The sequence below is a fragment of the Corvus hawaiiensis genome, chromosome 1, assembly GCF_020740725.1.
Source record: "Corvus hawaiiensis isolate bCorHaw1 chromosome 1, bCorHaw1.pri.cur, whole genome shotgun sequence".
In the NCBI taxonomy this organism is placed as follows: domain Eukaryota; kingdom Metazoa; phylum Chordata; class Aves; order Passeriformes; family Corvidae; genus Corvus; species Corvus hawaiiensis.
In genome coordinates this window covers 73001976-73025326 of record NC_063213.1, presented here as the reverse complement: position 1 = coordinate 73025326, position 23351 = coordinate 73001976, and the positions used below count along the sequence as shown (strand labels likewise).

At 37.8% G+C, this 23351-nt stretch overlaps 1 protein-coding gene across 4 annotated transcripts in view; it reads left to right on the top strand.

Annotated features, from left to right (window-relative positions):
* The window catches only part of CDH6 (cadherin 6), a 104276-nt gene that overhangs the window by 65950 nt on the left and 14975 nt on the right, over positions 1 to 23351 (top strand). For all 4 annotated transcript variants that reach the window (XM_048311036.1, XM_048311045.1, XM_048311053.1 and 1 more), the window contains exons 3-8: positions 8424 to 8718; positions 10147 to 10266; positions 12231 to 12398; positions 13923 to 14110; positions 15551 to 15804; positions 21515 to 21651. In XM_048311036.1, coding sequence (XP_048166993.1) covers positions 8424 to 8718; positions 10147 to 10266; positions 12231 to 12398; positions 13923 to 14110; positions 15551 to 15804; positions 21515 to 21651 — 1162 coding nt within the window. The remainder of the gene's footprint in view (positions 1 to 8423; positions 8719 to 10146; positions 10267 to 12230; positions 12399 to 13922; positions 14111 to 15550; positions 15805 to 21514; positions 21652 to 23351) is intronic.

Below are 23351 nucleotides of genomic sequence, written 5' to 3'. Positions count from 1 at the left end.
GGTGTCTTGCAGATATGTTCTTTCTATAAAATCACAGCCTGCTATGTATTATTATATTAATAGGATTCCACAGCAGAGTGAGCCAGGTTTTGAGGTATTCTTGGGTTTGCTATACTAACTCTTATGGATCAAAAAAGTAAGCACAATCAAATAGACATAGTATATATTTCAGTAACTCCAAAGAAACCAACACCCTAAAATGCAGGAACCTCCTATAATCTCAGTAACTCTTCATTCTTCATTAATTTTTATAAATTTAATATTTTCAATCAGGAGTTGGACTACTTGATCCTGATAAATCCGTTCCAACTCAACATATTCAGTAATTTTATGATTCTTGATTTCAGTCTTATCCTTTATTATGAGATTATATAATATTTTTCTCATAATATTTACTCAAATTATGAGAGTAGTAAAAGAGAGCTATTTAAAATGGAATAAAAACAGGAAAAAAAGGCAATATTCATGAAATAAGAGTTATTAAGAAAAAAATCTAATAGACAATGCATGGTCATAAAATGGAAAGAGAAGGAGCAGGAGAAAGAGAAAAATCCTGAGTGTTTTAGTCAGGAAGAACTAGTTTGATACTGCAATGAAAATAGCAAATCTTTGTACAATCTAACGCAGATTGTTCCAAGATCTATGTGTGTTGTTACAGACAGAAGGCCAATTGAAATGCAGCATTTACAGAAAACCAGCTAGGAGCATCAGCCCTTCTTATCTGGCCTTTTCTTCACTGGCTCTTTTTGGAATCCACTTGACTTGAAAACAAGATACTGATGTTTCCAGGTTTCCAGCTGAGGACTCAGAAGTGCCTATTTTGCAAGCAAAGGCTGTATGTAGGCTGGGAGTCTAGCAAAAAAAAAGAGAGCATATGGAATTGTTATCTATAAATGCAGGATGAGGAAGAATATATGTATGTGGGAGGAAGCTCTTAAAACAGAAAAATAATGCTGGCACAAAAACAGCACATCTAGTTCGGCAAACAAGATCTTTTCTGATCTCCATAGCAGCACTTTCTTCAAACTGGAACTGTGTACCTGTTGCACCTCTTTCTTTGCTAGGCATGGTGAGAGCCAAGCAAGATAAAACTACATTAAAAACCTCAAGCACTCAGGAATCAGTCACACTGAACCATATTCAGGTTTACTGTATTAACTATAGTACAGGAACTGTACTTACCATACTAAACTAATCACTTACTGTAGTTAGCCAATTCAATTATTCTGTAAACTGTGACATCTGTAAGGTCAAGAAAGTAATTAAAAATGAAGACTGCTGATTGTTTAGGATAGCAGATCTCAGGTTAGTGAGGAGATACAAAAGAGTGATAATCTACTTTAGGTACCTATGGTAACAGTTTAAATACAGCCCCTGTGTAAAAGCATTACTCCTGACAGCTGTACATCAGGAACCATGGTGCCGTGATCAGATAGCACTGGGTCTGTTCACATTTCTTTTTAATCTTGTCAAATATTTTTAATTGGTTTACTTTCTTTGAAAGTGGCAGTGTGAATCTTTCTTCAAAGTCTGTTGATTTTTGAGGCTACAGAGTATAAATCTTACTAAAATCTTCAAATTGCTTTATATAAGAGTGGAAAGGAATCATCTCTTCTAGTTTCTGTAAGCACCAAGATTTGGAATCACTGTAGCATCTTTCTCCCATTGTCTTCCAAACTACTTTTAAGCATCTAGCTATCTGATCATCAGCTTCAGCAGTCTAGCCTCTATCTCTGTCCACTGGCCTCCTCTAAATAGTTCTAAAGCCATTAACTTATTTCAGTTAATTTTATAGAGGAATAAATGTGTCAAAATCATTAATCTCATTTACAGTTTGAAGAACAGTTGCTACATCAGGCAAATAAACCTACTTTTTGCCTTGACTGTCTGGTCAGCTGGCTGTTCCATAGATACACACATAAACCACCACCAACTATGGTCCATGATGGTTCTTCTCCAGGAAGCATGTAGGGAACATGAATAGTACCATTTTGCAGTTTCTAGAGGAGAGGATTTAAAGACAAGGGCCAGAACAGGAAGTAGCCAGCACCATGCAGTGAGGTGAGTGATATGAGGGAGACAGGAGGCTTTGGCTTAGGGCTAAATTGGATAGGGAGGTTATGTGGTGTAGGGAAGGATCCAGAGCTTAGCTTAAAGGAGACCAAAACCACCATGGCTCACACATCCACAGGAAATCTGTCATTTCTGGTGATGCTGGATCTCTTCATGGACCTTCTGAAATATCTTTTGGAAGAAAGGATCTTTTATGTCTTGAAATAAATTATTTGTGTATGTGTTTGCCCATGATATATTTTGTGTATATGGAGGTATATGGAATCCATATGTAGTGTTGGGGGGGGGGGGGTTGTGCATTGGAAAGAAGTCTATACCTAAACTTCAGCAAAATACATATAAATATTACCTAATGCACAAAGCCACAGAGTCACCAAGTAGAGCAAAAAGGTTTGGTGCTGATTATTTGAGGATACTAAAGGAGTTGGTTATTATAGTAATTAAGGGGTTTTGTTGATGCTATAGGGGTAAAGAGCCCCAGGAGAGCCAAGGAAGAGTGTAAGGTTGTTATTACTCTTACTATTACAGTATTAGCAGTCTCTTTTTGCATGCTTTGTTTTTTCTGAATGCTTCGGTATTGTGCTGTGAAACCTCGCACAATACATGTAGTTGAATTTGTTCATTATTAGACAGTATTTTGGTGTTCGGATATATTAAATTTGGAGCAAAATCATGTGCTATGAATACTCACAGGAGTAAAAACATGATTCTCTATGTTAGCCACCTACCAACTGCTTGCTTACTATTTTAATAGTTGATCTCCATTAATGTGTTAGGAAACAAAAATGTGACCACACCAACTCCAGAATATCAAGTCCCTCGTAAAAATAGAAACAAATAATAAGATGCAACAGGCAGTTTATTTGTGGATAATTGTGGGTTGATGGTTCGGTGTGTACATCCCAAGGTCAGTTGACTTTGATCTTTGCAGAGATTCAGTAACTGCTCTGAAATTCAGTGACAAGCATGTTATATTCACAAAAGGAAAGGGAACTTGGTCTGTAGGGTGAATAGAAAACCATTTTACCCACTGAATTGCCAGGTATCGTAACCAGCAATATGACATTAGTGGGAGCTAAACTGCAATTTACAGCTGTCTTTCATAACCTAAAGCCACTTCATGAATGAGATTAACTATGCTGTTTAAATCAGCGTTGCAGAATGAGGTAGAGGAGGGGTGTTATTTAACTCTGGAGAATAGCCATGGCCTGCAATTTCAATTTCTTGGAATTTAATTACCACAGCAGTAGAAGTACATTTTCAGTAGAACCTTGTTACAAATATCCGTACTAGGAAGCCGCTTCTCTCTGGTGTATTCCATTTAAACACACAAGAAAGTTAGTGGTTAGTCTTAACCTATTAAAACATATGGGGTCTCACTTCAATTATTCCATTTTGGTCCTGACGTTTCATAAAGTTTCATATCAAGGTGAATTTAGCATGTTGAGAAAAGGGCCCAAAATTCAGGGCCCAGCCCTGACTGTCCCTGTCCCTCTGCCCAGAGCCCAGGACCCCAAGTCAGCCCCATGGCCCTGCCCCAGAAACACCGCAGCAGGACCAGTCTCCAGCTCCCCACAGCCCTGCCCAGGCATCACAGGAGGTGCCCAGTACCCAGCACTGGGGCTGTCCTGGTCACCTGTGGCTGCCCTGCTCCTGTCTGGGGTGGTGGGACAGGCCGTGGCTGCCAGGCCTTGCCATCGCCCACCTGGGGAGATGCTATTCCCTGCACCACAGCAGTTTATAGTCCTGTTGCAATAGCACTTGGAAGATGCCCTTAAATTCTTCCCACGTGCTTTGCTGAAGGAATTCCTGAGTGTGTAGAATGGGTCCAACTTAATTTTTTAAATCCTGGTAAAGTTTTCCTGGAGTATTACTTTAAAATGAAGCAATGCTACCTGTTGGAGATGAACATAAATGCTGTCAATATATTCAGTCCAGAAAAAAATAAAAAAAATAAAATGTTCATGTAAAAGTACTTTGAGCAGATATTTCATGTCCCTTTTTCTTGATGTCGTGCTGAAGACAGTCCATCTTCCCTTGGATATTCTGGAAGGGTCTGCCAGAGATACTGTGGAGAACAAGGCTACTCTGGATTGTGGCTAATTTTGAGAAAAAAAAACCCCAAACCAAAGAACAACCAGCTCTTACTTTAAAGTTAGTATGTATATGACAACAAGCAGAATGTCTGATACAAGGAGCTATTGCTGTAGTCCTGAGGGCTCTTAAAACACCTCTTCCTTCAGGAGGAATGAAGCCTTCCCCATGTCCAGGCATATGTATTTGAATGGTTTGGGCCAGGACATTTGGGAGGAACAGGAGAAAGATAGGGGCTGGAGAGTTTTCTCTGACTGTAAGTCATTAAAAGCAAACCAGATGGTTCACTTTACAGTGGTATTAAAGCAAAATGAGTAAAAGTGTGCCTAGGGCATAGTAAAATCTTTAATTTGTCATTTATCCTCAGCCTTAGCCAGTGATTGATGGACAGTGTCTCAAGATTGTCCAGATTAGATTCTGAATGAATCAATTTATTATAATATTAATACAGTGCAATTGCTGATGCATTTACTTTTTATTGCTCTTCACCATTTTGCTTACCTTTTGGGTATTGCTCAGTTCAGCCACCAGTTGAAATGAGCACCCTTCAGTAACACTTAGTTCCCACGGAAGTAAAAATTTTGTCTTAAAGTGGAGTCTTTAAAATATTGGCTGAAGTAACTTTGTCTTGAGGAATGGTAATATGATACAGCCCAGATTATGTGAGTGCTGTCTCCCAAACATTTTATTCTATCCTGTGACTATCTGTCATGGCCCTTTTATTTGACTAACTTTATGCAGAGCATAATGGACACTCTTTTGCAATATGGGTGAGTAAACAGAGTGAAGCTATAATATCTTGTATTGGCTAGCAACAGTCCTGCTAAAAGCATCTGCGGTATAATTTATGCACATACTTCATTACAGCAAACTTTCTTTGCAATGAGGTGTCTGGGTAGTGAAAAATAACTTCAACTTAAAAGGAAAATGGGGTTGTTATTACCATTCATTTCATCCTCATAGCCTCACAGTGGTGCTAAGTTTTATATACAAAACCCATCAACTGTATTTTTAACTACATCTCACCTCCAGGCCTTTCATCAAGACTCAATTTGCACTATTTTTTTTCCTTTAATTTTATTTGAATTTTTTTTTTTTAACCTGGTAACAGTAGCAATTTCCCTCTTCATACAGGTCACACAAAGAAAATATTACTTCCAAGATAAACTGATACTTAAGAAAAAGTAAAAGAGAAGATTGTCTTTACCTGGGTAGAACTTTTCTACCAAAGAAAGAGTCAAGGACAGATAAAGTAATCTAAAATAATAAATCTTTCTTCTTTTTTTTTTTTTTATATTTTCCTCACAAAGGAATGTTGCATATTTATTATCTTTGAGAAATGTTTCTAGAGATCTGCTTGGCTTTTTTTTTTTTTTTTCTGAATAGAAGGGAAAAAAATCCAAACTATTTTGGTAATATAGTCATTGTCCCAGGAATTAAGCAGGTGATACAGGTCTGTCCCACAAGTACTTTATGGTGACAACTATCCTCCTTTACTGTAATCAAATAAATTTCAGTCATACTTTTAGAGACCCTTTGTGAACCAGGTTCATGAGGCCACACGTGATGATACGCAGTAAGTTCATTGTTGGTTTGAAGAACAAGCATTCAGCCAACCTTAACTCTCTGTGACACACATGTAGGACATGACCTCCCCCAGGTCAAGTTCTCACAGTAAATTATCCATGTACAGGCTGGCTAACTGAGCACTTAGTTTGTAGGAAAGCTGTAAAACTAAAGATACCCAAGTTGGAAAGGTTTATGTCAGAGGGAGCTTTTTTTTTCAAAAGTTAGTGATTTAGATGGAGGTCTAAAGATTGAACCTTGGGTGAGGATCATCTCATTCTCAGTGTTGATGACACTGAGATATACTTTGTCTTGGTATCCAGAATCACAGTGGGTCTTACACAGGTGGGTTAATTTTGGAGGAGAAGTGGAAATTTAATAAACAATTGACATGAAAATACCAAGTTTCCATTTTTAGTTCTTTAAGTAGTCTAGGCTAGTTAAAGAATATTATGGAAAACTATTCCCAGTGGTTCCAACACCTTTTCTATCTTGACCTTTTTTTGCTGCTTTGTTCGTTGAAACCAAGTTTAATTAAAATGGTGACAAAAATGAGCTTGAGAGTTCAGCCTTTACCAAGTCTCAAAACAGCATACTATTCCATGACTCATATGAATTAATAATAGTCTGTTACTGAGGGCTGTTTTTGTGCCATTCTGATACAGACAAAGTTAAACAGGCTTTCAAGGCAGACAGAAGTTGAATTTTTGATGTGAAACAATCATAAAAATACACAGTTTTAAAATTATTTTCATGCCTTTTCTGTTGCAGGTTGCCTTTAAGGAAAGTTCTATTCAAACAACCTATTGAAATTGCATCCTGCAGTAGACTTCTAGTCTGACTTCTGAACAAGCTGGTCTGATAGATGTTTTTTAGAGTCTGAAGCTGTGTTCTAGTAAATAATGTAATTCCTCTAGGCCCCCCGGCCAAGGAAGTTGGCTAACTGAATAGGACTCAAGAGACCTGAACTCTATTCCAAATTTCAAGACTAGCCTTCTGGGAAACTTTGTTATCCAAAAACAGAGCAAATGGTATTGACTGGTTTTGTGAAGGGATGTGAAATCTGTTTATGAAAAATTCTGCACAGAACCTAGTTAGTGCTATTCTTATTATCAAGAGAAAGGGCTCTGTGCAAAATTACACAGAATACCCATCTTCTCCCTGAAGGAGAAAATTAAGAAGAGTGCTTCAGCCTGTCTGCTAATGATTAACCATGCCAAAGTTACAATATTTTGCATTATTGGACAGTCTTGGAATGTGTGGTGACAGAGAGTTTTACCCTTAAAGGCAGAGTTTTTGCATGGAGAATGCTTTCTCTAGGGATCATTGGCATATGCACACACAGTGGAGCTCTGTGCCACCAAGTGTGTTGTCTGTGGATTTCTGATCTGAGCAGAAAGTTGGAGGAATCCCAAAACATTGACCATATGGTCATGCTGGAGGCTGCCCTTCCAGCATGGTAGGGGCATAGCCAGGCACTGCTGGAGTCTATGCCAAGATTTTTAAATCTACAGATCTTTCTGTCCTCTGCATGCTATCCAGCAATGCTAAGTGCTTTGCAACACGCTCAACCAGGGGGGCTTTTTTCTAACTTTTATTCAGGAAAAGAGAAGCAAAGAGCTGGTTGAGAAAGTCCAGCTCTTCTGACTCATAAACATGTTTTCTCTATGAAAGAAATTATTTCCAGGAATCTGCTGCCTAACAGGTTTTTTTTTCCCATTAGTTTCAGTACCTATGCTCTTTGGAAGCCATTTTAATGTTTCATTTTGTTAAATTTTTATTTTCTGTAACAATAAAATAAATTGTAGTTGAGTAGCCTGCATTTTAAGGCCGGGGGAATAAATAAGGCTTTATCAAAGGAATGCCCATAGGGGTATGATTTAGTCAGTTACATGTTTTGTGCCACTCAACAGCATTTCAAGAGATGTGGAAATCATCTGGGGAAATAAAAGATGATGGTTTGGGCAGCTCATGCTTTGTATGCTAATTGCCATCATTCTCTTCTTTCCCTTTCCCCCACCATGTTTCAGCTTTGTCCATGCCCCTTTGGATAAGGCAACTGATCACTTCCAGTGCTGTAATGGTCTATTATACCTGCCTGCCTCTGCCCTTAGTTTGCCAGATCTGTGAATGCATGTATTTATCTGCTGTTTGTATATGTGTTTGATAGATTATTTTATTGTACACTATGTGATAAATTACATAATGTCCATGGGGCATAAGAGCCAAGCACCCGGAATTTAAACTCAAGAAATAGCTTGACTGGCCACTTTTTAATTCTTTGCTTACTTCAATTCCCAAATCCACTGGTTTTCCACTGTAGGATATCATTGCCCTATATAATATTCCTAGTATTCCACCTAAGCCACTAGCATTTGGATTTGATTGATGTATATTAAGCTTGGGAAATTGGTCTGCAGCTTCACTTTGTGGTTATCCTCAGGCAATTTCTTACAATATTGCAGACCATTTCAGTTCTGACATCAAGACACAACTCTATCTACTCACTGCTTCTACTATAGTATCATCTCATTTCCCAAAAGCAGTGTACAGCTTTCTGGCTGAGTATTACTGATAGGAAAGCATATATCATGATATCAGTTAAAGTATCTAGAATTGTGTCCCAAATATTTATTTATTTATTTTCCTTTCTTTTTTTTTTTTTTTTTTAATTCCCATTTCACCACCAGCTGCATTCAGACCAGGATAAAGGAGATGGATCACTTAAATACATCCTTTCTGGAGATGGAGCAGGAGACCTCTTCATTATCAATGAAAACACTGGTGACATCCAGGCCACAAAGAGACTAGACAGGGAAGAAAAGCCTGTATACATACTCCGTGCCCAGGCTATAAACAGAAGGACTGGAAGACCAGTGGAACCAGAATCTGAGTTCATCATTAAGATCCATGATATCAATGACAATGAGCCAATGTTTACAAAGGACGTTTACAATGCCAGCATTCCCGAAATGTCAGATGTTGGTAGGTGCTAACTAATAACTGATTTCAGTGTCTGGTCTGGCGTCTTTCTGTGGAGTTATTGAAGAGCCCAGAGTTTACAAGTGTTGAAGAGAGACATCTGCTGTTTGAGTCTGGAGTAATAGCACCTCAGACATTTAAAAAACATAAAAATCCAGGAAAATAGTGGCAACGATTTGCTGGAATAAGAGGTGTCAGCTGGGTATGCTCCCTCTGTTTTAGCACAAAAAATACATGTTGATACTGTCTGGTTTAACGTCAATGAAAGTGAGTCGAGCTCCTTTACACAACTCCAGAGTTTAACACACATTGTTAATATGGTTTAGTAGCAGTGTAGTAATACGGTATTCCATGGTCACCTGTGTCAATACCACTTCTAGATCTGTTCAGCAACCCTTCTTTAGTTCAGGAAAGTAAACAAAATGGAAAAGGGTAGGTAGAGAAGGGGTTGTACACATTTCTGTCACCCACTGGTTCTCAGATATGCCATTAACTTCTTATAACCTTTGTTGTTCTTTCCATTAAAAAAAAAAAAAGAGCTCCAGAGTCCCTTGAAGTCCACTGAAATATTTCTATTGATTTAAAATATACTGAGCTGTAAAAATCAATTAAGACAAGAAAAAGAACTTCCTTGGAAAATTATTTTAAGATGGGATCTTTTCCTGAGAAGTTGACAGGTTTTGATTCTTTGATTCTTAGGGAGATGATTTTGATTTCTTTGTCAGAGAGCAATGGATGGTTGAATTCCAAGAAGCACATTTCTAATTTAAATAATGTCCAGGGAGAGAAACATTAATTAATCATGATCAAGAATGAGATTAAAATAAAGCTCAAGCAATATGAAAATAAAGACTTTGGGGCATACTCTCTCCCCTCATTCATGGGACTTGTCATGTGGATGAAAACTCATCTGGTGAAGTGAGAACCTAGTATTCACATTTTAATATGTGAACACCGTATTCACAAATGGTTTTAAATGCGAAAATCTAAGCTAACTTTTTGTTTCTTAACACTTTGCCTAGGATTCAACACCATTTCTTTCTCTAGAAGACACATGAAAAACTGTATTTACATTCCTCTGTCAAATACATTACGAGCATGAGTAAATTTGCAAAAGTATATTCTAGACCTAGATTCAGATTCCGAATGCTTTCAATATCTGGAGAAGGGTGCATTTCTGTTTCCTTCATGAGAAACACGATGAAGGATCCACATATCAATAACTGTGTGTTTGAATGAGTTGAGAATAAGACAGGTATCATTTTGATTTTATGTCCTTCATGAACAGAGAAAATTCTACAAAATAAGATATTTCTAACTTCCTGCCACAAGTCTAACTTGAACATGAATTATTTTTTTCTCTACATCATAAACTGCCTTGGCCGTGAAAAAACCTAATAATTTTTATTTTTTTTTAATATTTCATTGCAGGTACCTTTGTTGTGCAAGTCACTGCAACTGATGCCGATGACCCTACTTATGGCAACAGTGCTAAAGTTGTCTACAGCATTCTCCAGGGACAACCATATTTCTCCGTTGAATCTGAGACAGGTCAGGGGACCTTATCTGTCATTCTCTGACAATGTCTGTAATTCAAAATGACATGCTAAGCCAAGCTAGGATATATTAGTAAAAAAACTTTGAAGAGATTACATCTTACTCAGTGCAAAATCTGACAAATTTAATAGAGTGATGCATCTGTAAACATGACAACTACAATATTTTAATCTTACCAGCAAAGTCTAATAAATACAATTAGTACTGGATGTGAATCAGTTTTCAATCATTTTTAACAAGCAGTGGGTACAGAGACTGCAGTGGATGCTTAAATTAAACCAAATAGGTTGGCTTTTAGATGAAAGAGGGCAACAGGTGGGTGTGGAAAAAAGTGCTTAATCCTCATAGATCTTGATAATGGCTAAATTAAGACTAAGGGTTTGTTCAGGTGAGGTTTTTTTCTCCGTCTGCTTCTTCAAAACTTGTTTAAAGTAATCATAATTTCTGTACATCTGCAACATATCACTTTAATGCTAATTTTATGAAAGAAATCTTAATTAAGAGTAATGATGGAAGAGGTAAAATTGACTGTTGCGCTAAACTAGAAGATCACAAATAGAATCCCAAAGTTCTGAGTTCTGTTTTTGGAAGATGTTTAAATTATACACAGTGACTCGAATTTTTAATGGTCTGACTAACAGACAGCTTTGGAACCTGTGAATGTACAACATACATATTCTGTCTGATTGAATCTGGTGTACCATTGACTACCTGAGAATATAGGTAGTCTCTTCCCAAGCTTTCTGACTAAGTTTTCCAAAAAGAAACAAATAATCTCAAGAAACTCCTTCAGTGGAAACATCCACTGTGTTAGGTCGCTGGAAGCTTGGGAAATTGGTTCTCCTCAGCATGCTTACAGGAAAGAAATAGATTATCCCAGGCAATCAGGTTTAGGATTGTTTCTTACATAAATCTTAGAAGCTCAGACAGGGAGAAGGAAAGAGAGACTGTATGTCTCAAACTGAAACCTGAGCTGAAAGGGTGTGCACAATTCTGAAAAGGGAGAGAGCCAAGTTCAAAGGGAGCTTCCCTTCAAGCACAAGGTATTGGATAACACAAGCCAGGATTTTTGCACTGATGCACTTTTTCTGACTTTGACAGTACAGTATGTGCTCTTCCAGACTTATAATAAGGATAAAGTAGCTGGGAGTTCACCACTAATAAACTTCTATCGAGAGGTTTTTATGGGGCACGGGAAGCTAAGTAAACCACAGTCTTGATCTTCCTGCCATGGAAATCAATTGCAGAACTCCTAGAGTGAAACATGTCTCTTTCAAAGCCACTGTGAATTTTGTCATGGATTTCCGTACTTGAATTTCACCCCTTTTGCCTACAAAGGAGTCAGTTCTCACCTTAAGAGACCCAGTGAGAAGGCAAGCATTTTGCTTCATGGTAAATCTGAATGATTGAATTTCAATAGGAGTTGGCTTTATAACTGATACTTGTGCCTTTGAAGAAGGAAGTGACTGGCAAATCGTTTCAATCGATGTATAAATAGAAATATATATACTCAGGCATGTTTGGATGCTCATAATGTTCTTAATTAATTTTGCTTCTTCCATTTAATGTTGTTGCACTCTTTAATGGTGTCTTGCTGAAGTTAGCTCTTCTTTTTTTTTACCACATCTGTCAAAATAATGAACAAACAGCTTTTTTCCAGTTCAATAAGAAATTTTAGCATGGAGCTGAAAGAGGGTAAATAGTGATGTAAAATAACACAGCTCACAAATAACTAGAACATCTTTCTGTGGGTACCACTAATACTGTGTCTGTCACATAGACAGTAGCCTGAGATGTGGCATGACAAGTCTGTAATTTAATGAACCATCTCATAACAGTAAATATTTGTACTGGACAAAGTTTACTTACTACACAGAGATTGTTTTGTTCTTTTAATAAGAATTTCCATCAAAGTCACTACCTGTGAACTCCCCACTCTTTAATTTTCATATTTACAGGCATTATTAAAACTGCTTTACTGAACATGGACCGTGAAAACAGGGAGCAATACCAAGTGGTCATCCAGGCTAAAGACATGGGAGGCCAGATGGGCGGATTATCAGGAACCACCACCGTGAACATCACATTGACTGACGTAAACGACAATCCACCTCGCTTCCCCCAGAGTATGGAATATTTACATTCCATGTTGTAACACTAAAATGGACAAAAAATGGTTCTTGTTTTGTTTTTTGTTCACCTTAGGTGTTGTTTTTCCATTGTGAATTTATTGAGTATCAAACTTCCTTTAGGAAAGCAAAAGAGAGCACATAACTAAGTAATAGCATCATGCCAAGGTTAATTGCTGTAACTGGGAAACAAATATTTAATATTTTTACTCCATTTGCAGTTGACAGTCTTGAGAGGTAAATTAATGTGCAGAAACAGCTTCCGTTTTTCCTACCTGTTAAGTAACTCTGATCACCGTGATCTGTATTTCTTGTTTGCTATTATTTCTTTCAGACTTTGTGATTGATTGCAGTTTAAGGTATCTGTTGTAATCGAATATATTTAAGTTTTGAAATAAATGTATTTAAGTATGCAGAAATACCCCAAGAGCAAATTCAGTAGAAATGAGTATTTGTAACCAGAAAGCATTTGCTTCAATGAATTTTCCTATATTCTTTGCATACAGAAAGAAAAGCACATACATAAATATATCAGGTATTTCTGCCTATTTACTTCCCCTGTCTCAAATAATTCGGTAGATACACGTGTGATACTTATGGGAATCAATTGAGCAAGCTCTCTTAGAAAGTAATTCCTACTAATGACCATTCATTGCCTTAAGGGATTCAAAGTGATTCAGCTTTCATCCTCTTCTCTTTCCCTCTCTTTACCTCCTTCTTTCTCACTCTATTTTTTTCCTTTTTTACTTTGTCTAACCACTGCTCTCTGTATGATGTGTGTGTATCACAGTGTCAGTGTGTGTCAAAGTCAAGAGCAGCTGTTACAGAAAATAATTGCAGATACTATCAGACAAATCAGTGAGCTTTGGCAGTTAAGTCGCTGGGAAAGTTATTGGAAGCAACTTGTCATTTAGGTTCAAAGTCTGTTCTTAGCTGTGGGCAAAGAGTTTCCATTTAAATTAGAGCAACTTAAGAAGAAATATAGCACTCTGCCCCCAATGAGTTAATTATACATCTCTGGGCATAAGCGTCTTCAATATAAAAGCCAAAGATACAGCTTCATAATGCCAACATTCCACAAGTAGCTTTTTTCAGACAAAAATTCAATGTAGTACATTTTTAATAGGCATTTGAGCTGGATTCAGCTTTAGTGTTACTAAGCTGCACTGGCTTCTGACAGTTCTTAATATTTGCCCTTTGGCCTCAAGACATTTTTCGGACACAATTCTGATATGGCCAGCAGAGACCATGAGAACGTCCAGAAAGGGACATCTGTTGCTAAAGTTACATGTTTGTAGCAAAGCAAAATGCCCATCCTCCATATGAGAAAACAGATAGGAAAATTAGTAACTTTTATCCACATGGAAGTACGGCAGAAGCTGAAAGCTTTTGCCCCAGGAAGGCCTGTGGACACAGTGATTCACAAACTCACGTACACATGCCCACCCTGGCAGTGGACTGAGAGGTGGTGTCCAAAGCACGTTGAGACTGACTAACCAGATTTCCCTCTCTCTGCTGCAGGCACGTACCAGTTCAGAGCTCCTGAGTCTACGCCACTCGACTCCCCCGTTGGCAGGATAAAAGCTAACGATGCTGACGTGGATGAAAACGCAGAGATCGAATACAGCATCACTGAGGGGGATGGATATGACATGTTTGGAATTACCACAGACAAGGACACACAGGAAGGAATTATAACTGTGAAAAAGGTACACATCTTAATACGCTTAATCCCAGCCTCTGAAACACCGGTCAAACCTTTATCTAGCACATACTTGTTTTTCATTTTTAGTGCAACATGTCATTTTTGTTAATTTGAACTCTATCTGTTGGGAATCTCTACATTACCTATGTGAAGTTTCTTTTATACAAGCAATTGGTGTCCGTCCTCTTACACCTCCTGTACTAAACCAATGCACATACTTTGGAGGACCTGAGAGAGTAAATTACCTAAGGAGTGTGATGCAACTGAGAAAAAAATTCTACAGCCTGAACATACCCACAGAAAAACTCAAGGAAGCACCACCATCCAACTGTGATTTTCTCCCTATGATGCTTAAAGGATTTGCTCGCTTAGTAGAAAATACTGTGTTAAGACCACAGAAACAATGAGTATCACATGGCCTATTTTGCATTATCAGAGGATGTTGAATAGTGCAGCTATAATATATTAAAGTATATAGACAAATTTCTTTTGACTCACATTTTGTAAAAATTTAATAAATCTATCAGCATGCTTTAGAAAAAAAAATCACAGTGCCTTGCGAGATCACAGTGGACATCATCTACTAGGTTGCACATTGGTTGTCAGAAAAGGTTTGAGAAATATTGTTTACAGTGGGTTATCAGGCAAACTTGATAAGGTTACAGATATCATCCTTCATCAGTTCAAGTTCAGTCATCACTAGATAGACATTGTGTAGATTTTCCGAGCATGCACTTGCTTGTTGATATCAGTACGACACCTGTCATTGCTTGTTTTTTAGGAGATGCCTTCCAGGGGCTGATTATGATATCAGTCTAACTCCGTTTGTATTTCTGTCTGTTGCTGACAGAAGCTGTGAATCTTCTAAAATGGAATGGAAAAGCAGGGTGACTACTCTGTCCCCACATTTCTCCCAAGTAGTGACAAAGAGTCTCTGAATACTGTTTCTTCATAGTTTTAACAGAGTGTGCTATAGTCATAGCCTATCATAAAATCATGTTTGGCTTTGGCTGTAGGTGGTCTTGGATATCCAGACACTAGATGTCACAGTGTTTCATTTCAGTGATGGAATGCCAGTATCTAAACAAGCAATACCTAGAAAATCTTCCCTCCTTTAGTGTGTGGTGCTTCTGGGCACAAAACAGATAAGAAATCATCAAAATGCCAAAAATGACAGAACAACAGACATGAAGAGTTAAGGCTATATGAGAAAACTACTTGGTGTTTAGGAGTTCCTGGCATAGAATTCCTTGAAAAAGTAGTTTCTTCTTAATGTATTAGCTGGGCACACTTTCTCCTTTCTTTTAGCATTTTAATTCCAGTTCAGGCTCCTGTTACCTAGTAGAGGCCTCTCCACGACTTCCCACCATTCATCCTGCTCATCTGGCTGAGAATCACAGCAATCCCCACAGACTTCTCAAACTCTGTTTTTTTTTCTTCCGAGGCACTGGATTTCGAAAACAAAAACTTGTATATTCTCAAAGTGGAAGCTACCAATACTCATGTGGACCCTCGATTCCTGTACTTGGGGCCATTCAAAGACTCAGCTACTGTCAGAATTCAGGTGGAGGATGTAGATGAACCCCCCATGTTCAGCAGACCAGCTTACGTAATGGAAGTGAAAGAAGATGTTCCATTAAACAGTGTAATAGGAACAGTAACTGCTCAGGATCCAGATGCTGCCAAGAACCCTGTCAAGTAAGCATATACTAGTTCAGCTTGTCTGTAAATTTTTTACAGCTTTAATTTTGCTTTTATCATGTCAGCACACACAAAAAAATCCTCACTTGTAACAATGTGAATTGTAGGGCATGCTTGAATATGGAGTATTTTACATAGTAAATGATCTCTCATGCTTGGGCATGTTTAGGTATGTGTGAATGTTTTTGCATGGCTTTTGCAGTTTGAATTATATCCTAATCTCTTCAATAACTAATGTATGGGGTTATTTCTACCATGAAAAATTTACTGCAAAAAGAGCACTAAGAAAATCTTAGTATTTTCCTTCCACTTTTAACATTTTCCAGTGCAGCACAGTGCATCCTCTTGGCTATATGACAGGGTGGTGATTCAGCAGCCTTTTCTTCTTCCATCTGTCCAGACCTGCTTAACAGAGGCCACATTTATCTTCTCTAAATTGCAAGTAGAAATGCCTCAAAATCAGCTCATGTGCACACACAGGCTCTGATCTCACCTATATCAGTGCAAGGCTTGTAAGATAAGAGTCAGTCTCATGAGCTTCATAAATTAAACTTGCCATGAATCAATAAACTGTTCTTAGAGGAAGTGGAGGAAATGTTAAGGTTGGAGTAGCTATACCTAAGACTTCTTTTTTTGTAAATTGTGTATTGTTTCAGTGCATGCTTAATGTGCTTAAGTCATACTGGATAGAGTGCTAAAGAACTTTTAAATAGTTGTGTGCTTTAATTAAAGTTCATTGCTACTGACAAGGCAGCAAGAGGAGGAATTGAAAAGTGCAGCAATATTAAATCCAGGTCAATTTTCAGCAGGTTTCTGAGTTGGGCACCTTGGAAATTCAACAGTAGCCTTTGATCATAATAGAACAGTGCAGGTTTAATAAAAATCTAGTCCATCAATACTTTACACTTCTGCAAACTACTGTCTTTCATCAAGATATCTTACAATGATGAGTAAGTTTTAAGCTCTTAGCTCATCTTGTGAAAGTGGTAAATATTATAATTTTAATTTCCTAGATAAAGATGCTAATTCTAAAATGTTTCTGGCAGAAACTTCCCTCTATCTTCAGTTTGCATAGCATGCCCTACACATGAATTCTAGTTCAAGACTATACCTTCTACCGGTAATCAAGGTTTTTTTAAATTTGTATTGTGTCACGCAACAATTACATGCCATTCTGGGCCAGCAGAGCTCAGTCACTTAAAGAACAGCATAATGTTTTGCCAACTTTGGTGAAGCCCCGGGACAGAATGTACATCTTTTGTAGCACATTTTCGTGGACATGCTAGCATGAAGGTGAAAAATTAGTTGGGGTGACACGCTGGCCCCTTGCAGTCTTCACTGGAACCTGCTTTTTTGTATCTAATGGTGCTGGAGAGTAAGGGGAGTGCTTCCCTCCTTCCCTGTGGTGATAACTACAACCATTTGCATTTCACATCAGCACCAGCTCCTAATTATAAGTGATTTACAGTGGATAGGGACTATGCTGTTCATTGTTGAGTACTGCCTGCCGGCTCTTTGCTATTAATTGAATGTGTGTGCTGAAACTTACCTAACTTTCAAAGGGCAGTTCTTAAATACAGTATAAGTACTTTGCATATTTAAGTACCGGATAGTTACTGAGCAAAAATTAGTAGAAGTGTCAAAACTGATGCAGTGCAGCGGAAAGCTTGTCTACTTTTTACCTTAATAGCATGCCACAGCCAAATGCAAGGAGAAGAAAAATAAAAATGAGAAAGAGGTTAGAGTAATAGAAATAAACATAGCAAGAAAAAACATGAAAATCAGTAAGAAAGGAAATCAGCAGAGAGCAGTAGCCTGAGAGATGTTAACTTGCAATAAATGTAATTTTATGGTGCTAATATCTTGGGCATCTGCTAGAATTTAGGGGCATGGGTTGAGTCTGCATCTTTTTGACAGGGTAATTTTTTTTTTTCTATCATGCAATAGAGATGCGAAATCTGATTTTCACTCTGAGCTTCGGAGAAGATGCAATTAGACTGTATATATATGACTTGTCGCTTGTCAATTTTTCTTGACAGTTAAAAATAAAATCTTTAGACACTTGATATTACATTGAAAACCTTCCATTTTCTCCTCTACTCGAGTGAAGATTTCTCTTCTTAAACAAACTGAGCCCTAACTCTGTTAGATGAAAGCCCCTTTGATCTTCCATTAAAGGAAACCTTCACAATATCATTATGAAAATGCATTATGAAAAATTCACACACATTCCTTCCTGACCCACAAATCTTCCTGACTTGTGGTTACATTAGACAGCAAGCTGCTGAACATCACAAGACAATGAAGGGATAGCAAAATGAAGCGGATATCTGCCCTGGCTGTAAGACTGCATAACCATTTGTGACCTGTGTACTGGTAGAGCTAAATTGCCTCAGCCTAAGTCTTATAAGTAAGTTTTGCTCTGACATGACATTGAGAAAACACAAAAAAGCACCAGTACATGTTTTGCTATATTTGAATGTGTCCATGTGTAGTAACATTAGCACACTCCCGAGTAGCACTCTACTGTCCAGCTGTGTTATAAAACAAAAGTTTTGCGTTCTACTTGTGTTTGATCTACACAGAAATAATATGAACCACTGCATACTGATGAAAAAATAATGCTGAAACTGGCACTGCTGTATTGTACGTCAGATCTTTTAAAATTGTTAGCTGAGTTTTTTTGCTATAGTAACTCCTCAGAGGCATAATGAAGTTCATCAGTCACTGGAACTGTCTTCCTGCTGTGATTTGATTTACTAAAGTACCCCAGATGAAAATGATCTGCAAACAAATGTAAGGCTAAATTTTGTTTGTGTATTTTACTGACAACATATTTGCATGTGTTAGATTCTTTTACCCTTCCCTTCTTCCTGTTATGTACAAGGAGAGACTGGAGTCTGCATAGATACTTTTTAACTTCCTAGCTTGTCAATTCTTCAAAGCTTGAAAGAGATGAAGTCCTGAAATCTGACAAATACACACCAGTAATTTCATTAAATAAATGTAAAAATTAGTTTGATGTTGTCTACTTAATTCCTGCTAGGTTGTGATCCAGAAGTCAGAATCACCACCAGTTCAACATAATTAAAAATCCTTGATCAAAAGAGACTGGATTATGCAAACTGAGAAACAGAAGTGACAGTCTACCTTATTAAAATCATCCTTCTAGACCAGATTTAATGTTATAATTAGAATATACTTTACATGCACTGGCCTTGTATGTATTTTCCTTGGCATATGAAGAAATAAAATTAACATTCCATTAAGAAACTGTCTCTGCTGGTTTTATTTTTATGAGTTTGAGTTTCTGCTGTACAAATGACTGAATATACATACGGCTTTACAAATACTTTAAAATTTGTAATATCTTGAAGAAAAACTCTTCAATGTTACAACCCTGGTAATCTTAGAAAAAGTCCAGAACTTTTTTTTTTTTTTTCCCTTCCAGATACTGTACCAGAGATTGAATTTGGGAAATCTTACAAAGATAGCGATTGCAATACACCAAGGCATTAAAATGTGCTAAGACAGTGAGATATTTTAAGTCCATTCAAAATATGAAGCTGGAGTGAAAGTAAAATTGAAGAAAAAACCCCCAATGAACAGACAACTCATGCCTAAAGCTAGTTGCTTATTTAAATGTCTTGCTGAATAAGAGTCTGAAACATAGTATTACAGTTAGCAGGAACAGCTAATCTGTGGAAAATCCTGATATTTCATTTCAAAGAAGAATACAGAATCTAGATTTAACTGCAAAATGGAAATGCCAAAGTATTACAGCTGAAAGATATGGAAATGAGCTACAGAATATCTGAAAATAATTGAATTCAGAAGATACCAACATAATATCATATAAAAGCCTGAATGAATGAAAGTTAAAATGAAATGTTTACCATACCAAATACTTACTTTGTCAATATATAAAAGAGTCAGACCAGTTTGTATAAACTTGTTCCCATTAAACATTTCAGCCAAGTCAACAGATTCACACCTGGTATTTAGATTTGGACAAAGCAACACTTTTCAAGCTGATGGTAGTGTCACACTGCTGCATAAAGGAACTAAGTTAGGTATACCACAGCTGACTTCTGCAGCCAAAATTGCAGTACTGTCAGTGAAGTGACAGCAATGAATGAGAACTAAATCTGGACTCCTGAAGACCTAGCAAGCTATGCCTATGCAAGTCCTACCAAAAAATGTTAGCTTTTTGTGCTAGTACCTTTGAATGTCATTTGGGTGCTTCTCTAGGAATTTAACATGGAAGAAGGAAAACAGTTTAGTACAAATAATTAATACTTGCCATTGTTTTGTTTTGAAAGGTAGGCTACACTTAAATTCTTATTTTGGAATAAGACCTAATAAGTCTAATTTGCTGTAGGCATTATATCCCACTTTTTTATTTGCAAAGAAGGAAAAAAAAATCAGAAGATAATTAGCAAGTTAGTTTTAAAGCTTGTCAGAATCACAGTTCAGCTGGTTTCTTCTATTCCCTTCTTCTTTCATGCAAGATCTTTCTCAGAATTTAAGAGACACTGCACAAGCACTAGGAGGTCTGTGCAGAATAAAGGACGTGTCTTGCAGCTGCTTCTAGGGCAGAGCAGGGGAGAGAAATTTTTCTTCAGCCTCTGAGTTCCCCTGAATTCTGTAGTGGCAGTAAACTCTGCCAGTCATTCTCCTGGCCCAGTTTTCATCTGACTGCTTACCAGCTCAGCCATTATCTTTACCCTTGTTTGGACACAAGGCACAGCAGTAGCTGCCTTGTCTCCATTGACGTGGCCTGCAAGGAGAGCAAGGGAGCACACTGGGCTTCCTATGTCCTGGATTGTACATGAGTTGGGCTTGAAACACGAGCAGAATAATGCAATTGCATTCTTGCTTTGGCAACATCAGAGACATATTTCTGTCAAAAGTTCCATAATTTATGCAAGAATTTTCCCTTCAGGAGAGATGAAACCAAGTCACAGCATTTGGATCAAGGTGGTAGCACCCTCTCCCGGGAACTGGAGAGTTCTACTTTTAAACTTGGATTTAGTTCAGGGGAAAAAGCAAAAGATCAGATTGAAAATTTGAATCTGTATTTAAACTCTGAGCTCATCCAGAGCTTGTTAGCATTCATTTTCACATACAGATACCATCAAGCAGGGCTGAGAATGTTCGTTTTAATGAGTTACAACAAACCTTTGTGTGATATGTACCATGGAATAATGAATCTCTGTTCCGTGCTGACTTGGTTTGGGCGGGCAGCCTTTTTAAATGCTGGGAAGTGAAAGGTACAAATGCACCCCAGCTGTCAAATTTTATATCAGAAATTATTTGGAACAGTTGAGATATCAAACCATAAAAAGAAGGCTTTATAAAGGAAAAGCCAACTCAGCCTTAAAATAAACTTCGTATCTTTCAGGACACAGACTTCACATTTTTCACTAAAAACAAAGCTTTGATGATTCTCAGAGGTATGTAAATTCTGCAGCAATTCATTTATTCAGTGACAATACTCCACCTTCTAAATCAAACCTCCAATGTGTCATTATCCAGTAGCTCAGAACTAGCTCTTTGTGTGAATACATAAAGACTCTGAAGCCTGTGCTGAAAACAAAAGGAAACCCCATTTACTCGCTGTTTGATGTCTAGTCTTAGAAAATGGTTTTAGAACATAGATGTTGAAAGGAAAGCATGCCTCTAACCCCTGTCTCTGTGTTTGCAGGTACTCTGTAGATCGTCACACTGATATGGACAGAGTATTCAACATCAATTCAGGAAATGGTTCGATATTCACTTCAAAACCCCTTGACCGGGAAACGCTGCTGTGGCACAACATTACAGTAATAGCAGCAGAGATCAGTAAGTTAAACCTAAATACGACTCCTGTCCCTGATGTAATGAATTTAGCCTTCTGGCTGAGTGTGTGGAAAGCACAGCTGGACACATGTCAGGTTTATGGATAGCCCACTCAATACTAATGAAGAAGCAGTAACTCTGCAAGAGGTCATCTGCAGTTTTGGGTTTATTAGGGACACAGTTCATGAAGAGGTGACCTAGCAGGGAGAAAATGTGACAGTTCTGTGTTCTCTGATCAGTTACAGCCACTTCAAATTTCGAACATGGTTGCTGAGTTTTGAAACTGACATGCAGCAAAACAGATGGTTTAAAGCCAAACTGCATTCCTTGGCTGAATTCAATCTCATTCAGACTGGATGTTGTCAAATAAGGCTAAGGTGGCTGGGCTGAGCTAGGTGCCCAGATCTTAATCAGTTTTATGCATCTCCATTTTTTACTTTGTGTGCATCCTTTGAGATTACAAGGTGTAGTTACAAATCAGTCTGTCACTTAGTTTAGGATTGTTCCAGAGTAGTAATCTTGTGATAATCCTAGACCTGTTGATTTTAGAAGTCGAAATGCCAGGGATCTAAGATAAGGGCATGTATTCAAGATGGCCTTAATAAACAATCCACTTTGTTTTAATACATTATCTGTAAGTACATCACGTGCTCAAATAGCAGGGAATGCAATTCTGTTTGCTTTTGCAGAGTCGCCGTACCTATGTTTATGATGGAATGGTAGATAAGTTTTAAAATAAACACCAGTTCTGTTGAGTGTCACAATGTCTCTCTGTACCTCAGAGGCTAAAAAACTTTTGATTTTTCTGAGACAACGTAAGCTCTACTTTCTTTAGTTGTATTTGTATATGGCTCAATTACCTGCTTGACAGTGAGAAGAGTGTAAAGAACTCAACTTTCTTTATTGTGTAAGTCTTCTTTAAAACTGAAAACCAGCGTAAAACAATGCTACTGAGGCAAGTAAATGGGGTTGTATGGTGGAGTAGTGGGTATGAGCCTATAGGAATGACAGGACATTAATAGTTTTCTCCCTCCCATGAAAGTTTGCACCTTTTAATGCTAGGTACAGGATTTCAGCACGCCAAACACTGAATGTTAGTCACATGGTTGTGTTTCTATGAAGTTCTTGAAGGAGGGTTCTAGGGTCAAAAATTGTACACTATAGGCAGCTCCTGGGTAGAGCAGAAGGGAAAAATAAATGCCTAAAAATGAAAGAATAGCAAGAACATTTAGTATTGGGAATAGCAAGAACACTTGCATTGACCCCAGCTGGGCTGAAATAACTTGCAGTACAGAAGACTGTATTCTTTCTGAAATCCAGCTTAGCATCTATAGGAAGTTCTCATTTGGTTTCTCCCGTAAGCACAGACCTTCTACTGCGCCAAACCCTCTCAGCTTAACCTCTTGTGTCTGACACAGGCTTCTGTCTTAATTACCATTTCTCTTTAGTCAGAATCCTTTCAGGCTGCTTCCCAGGGTGTGCTTTACTAAGCCTAGACAAAATTTGTCCTAACTAGGGTAGATGTCTTCCAAAGGCAATTTTTTTGGTTGAAGTGTAGTTACTGTTCTTGATCCAGGACACTTCACTAATTTTAGTCTCAAGGGACTAGACTGGAAAATACCACTGCTTATTGTTCCTGGCTAAACCCAGAAATTTCTAGCAAGGCTACTTAAAGTCCCATTGCACTAAATTCCATAGAATCA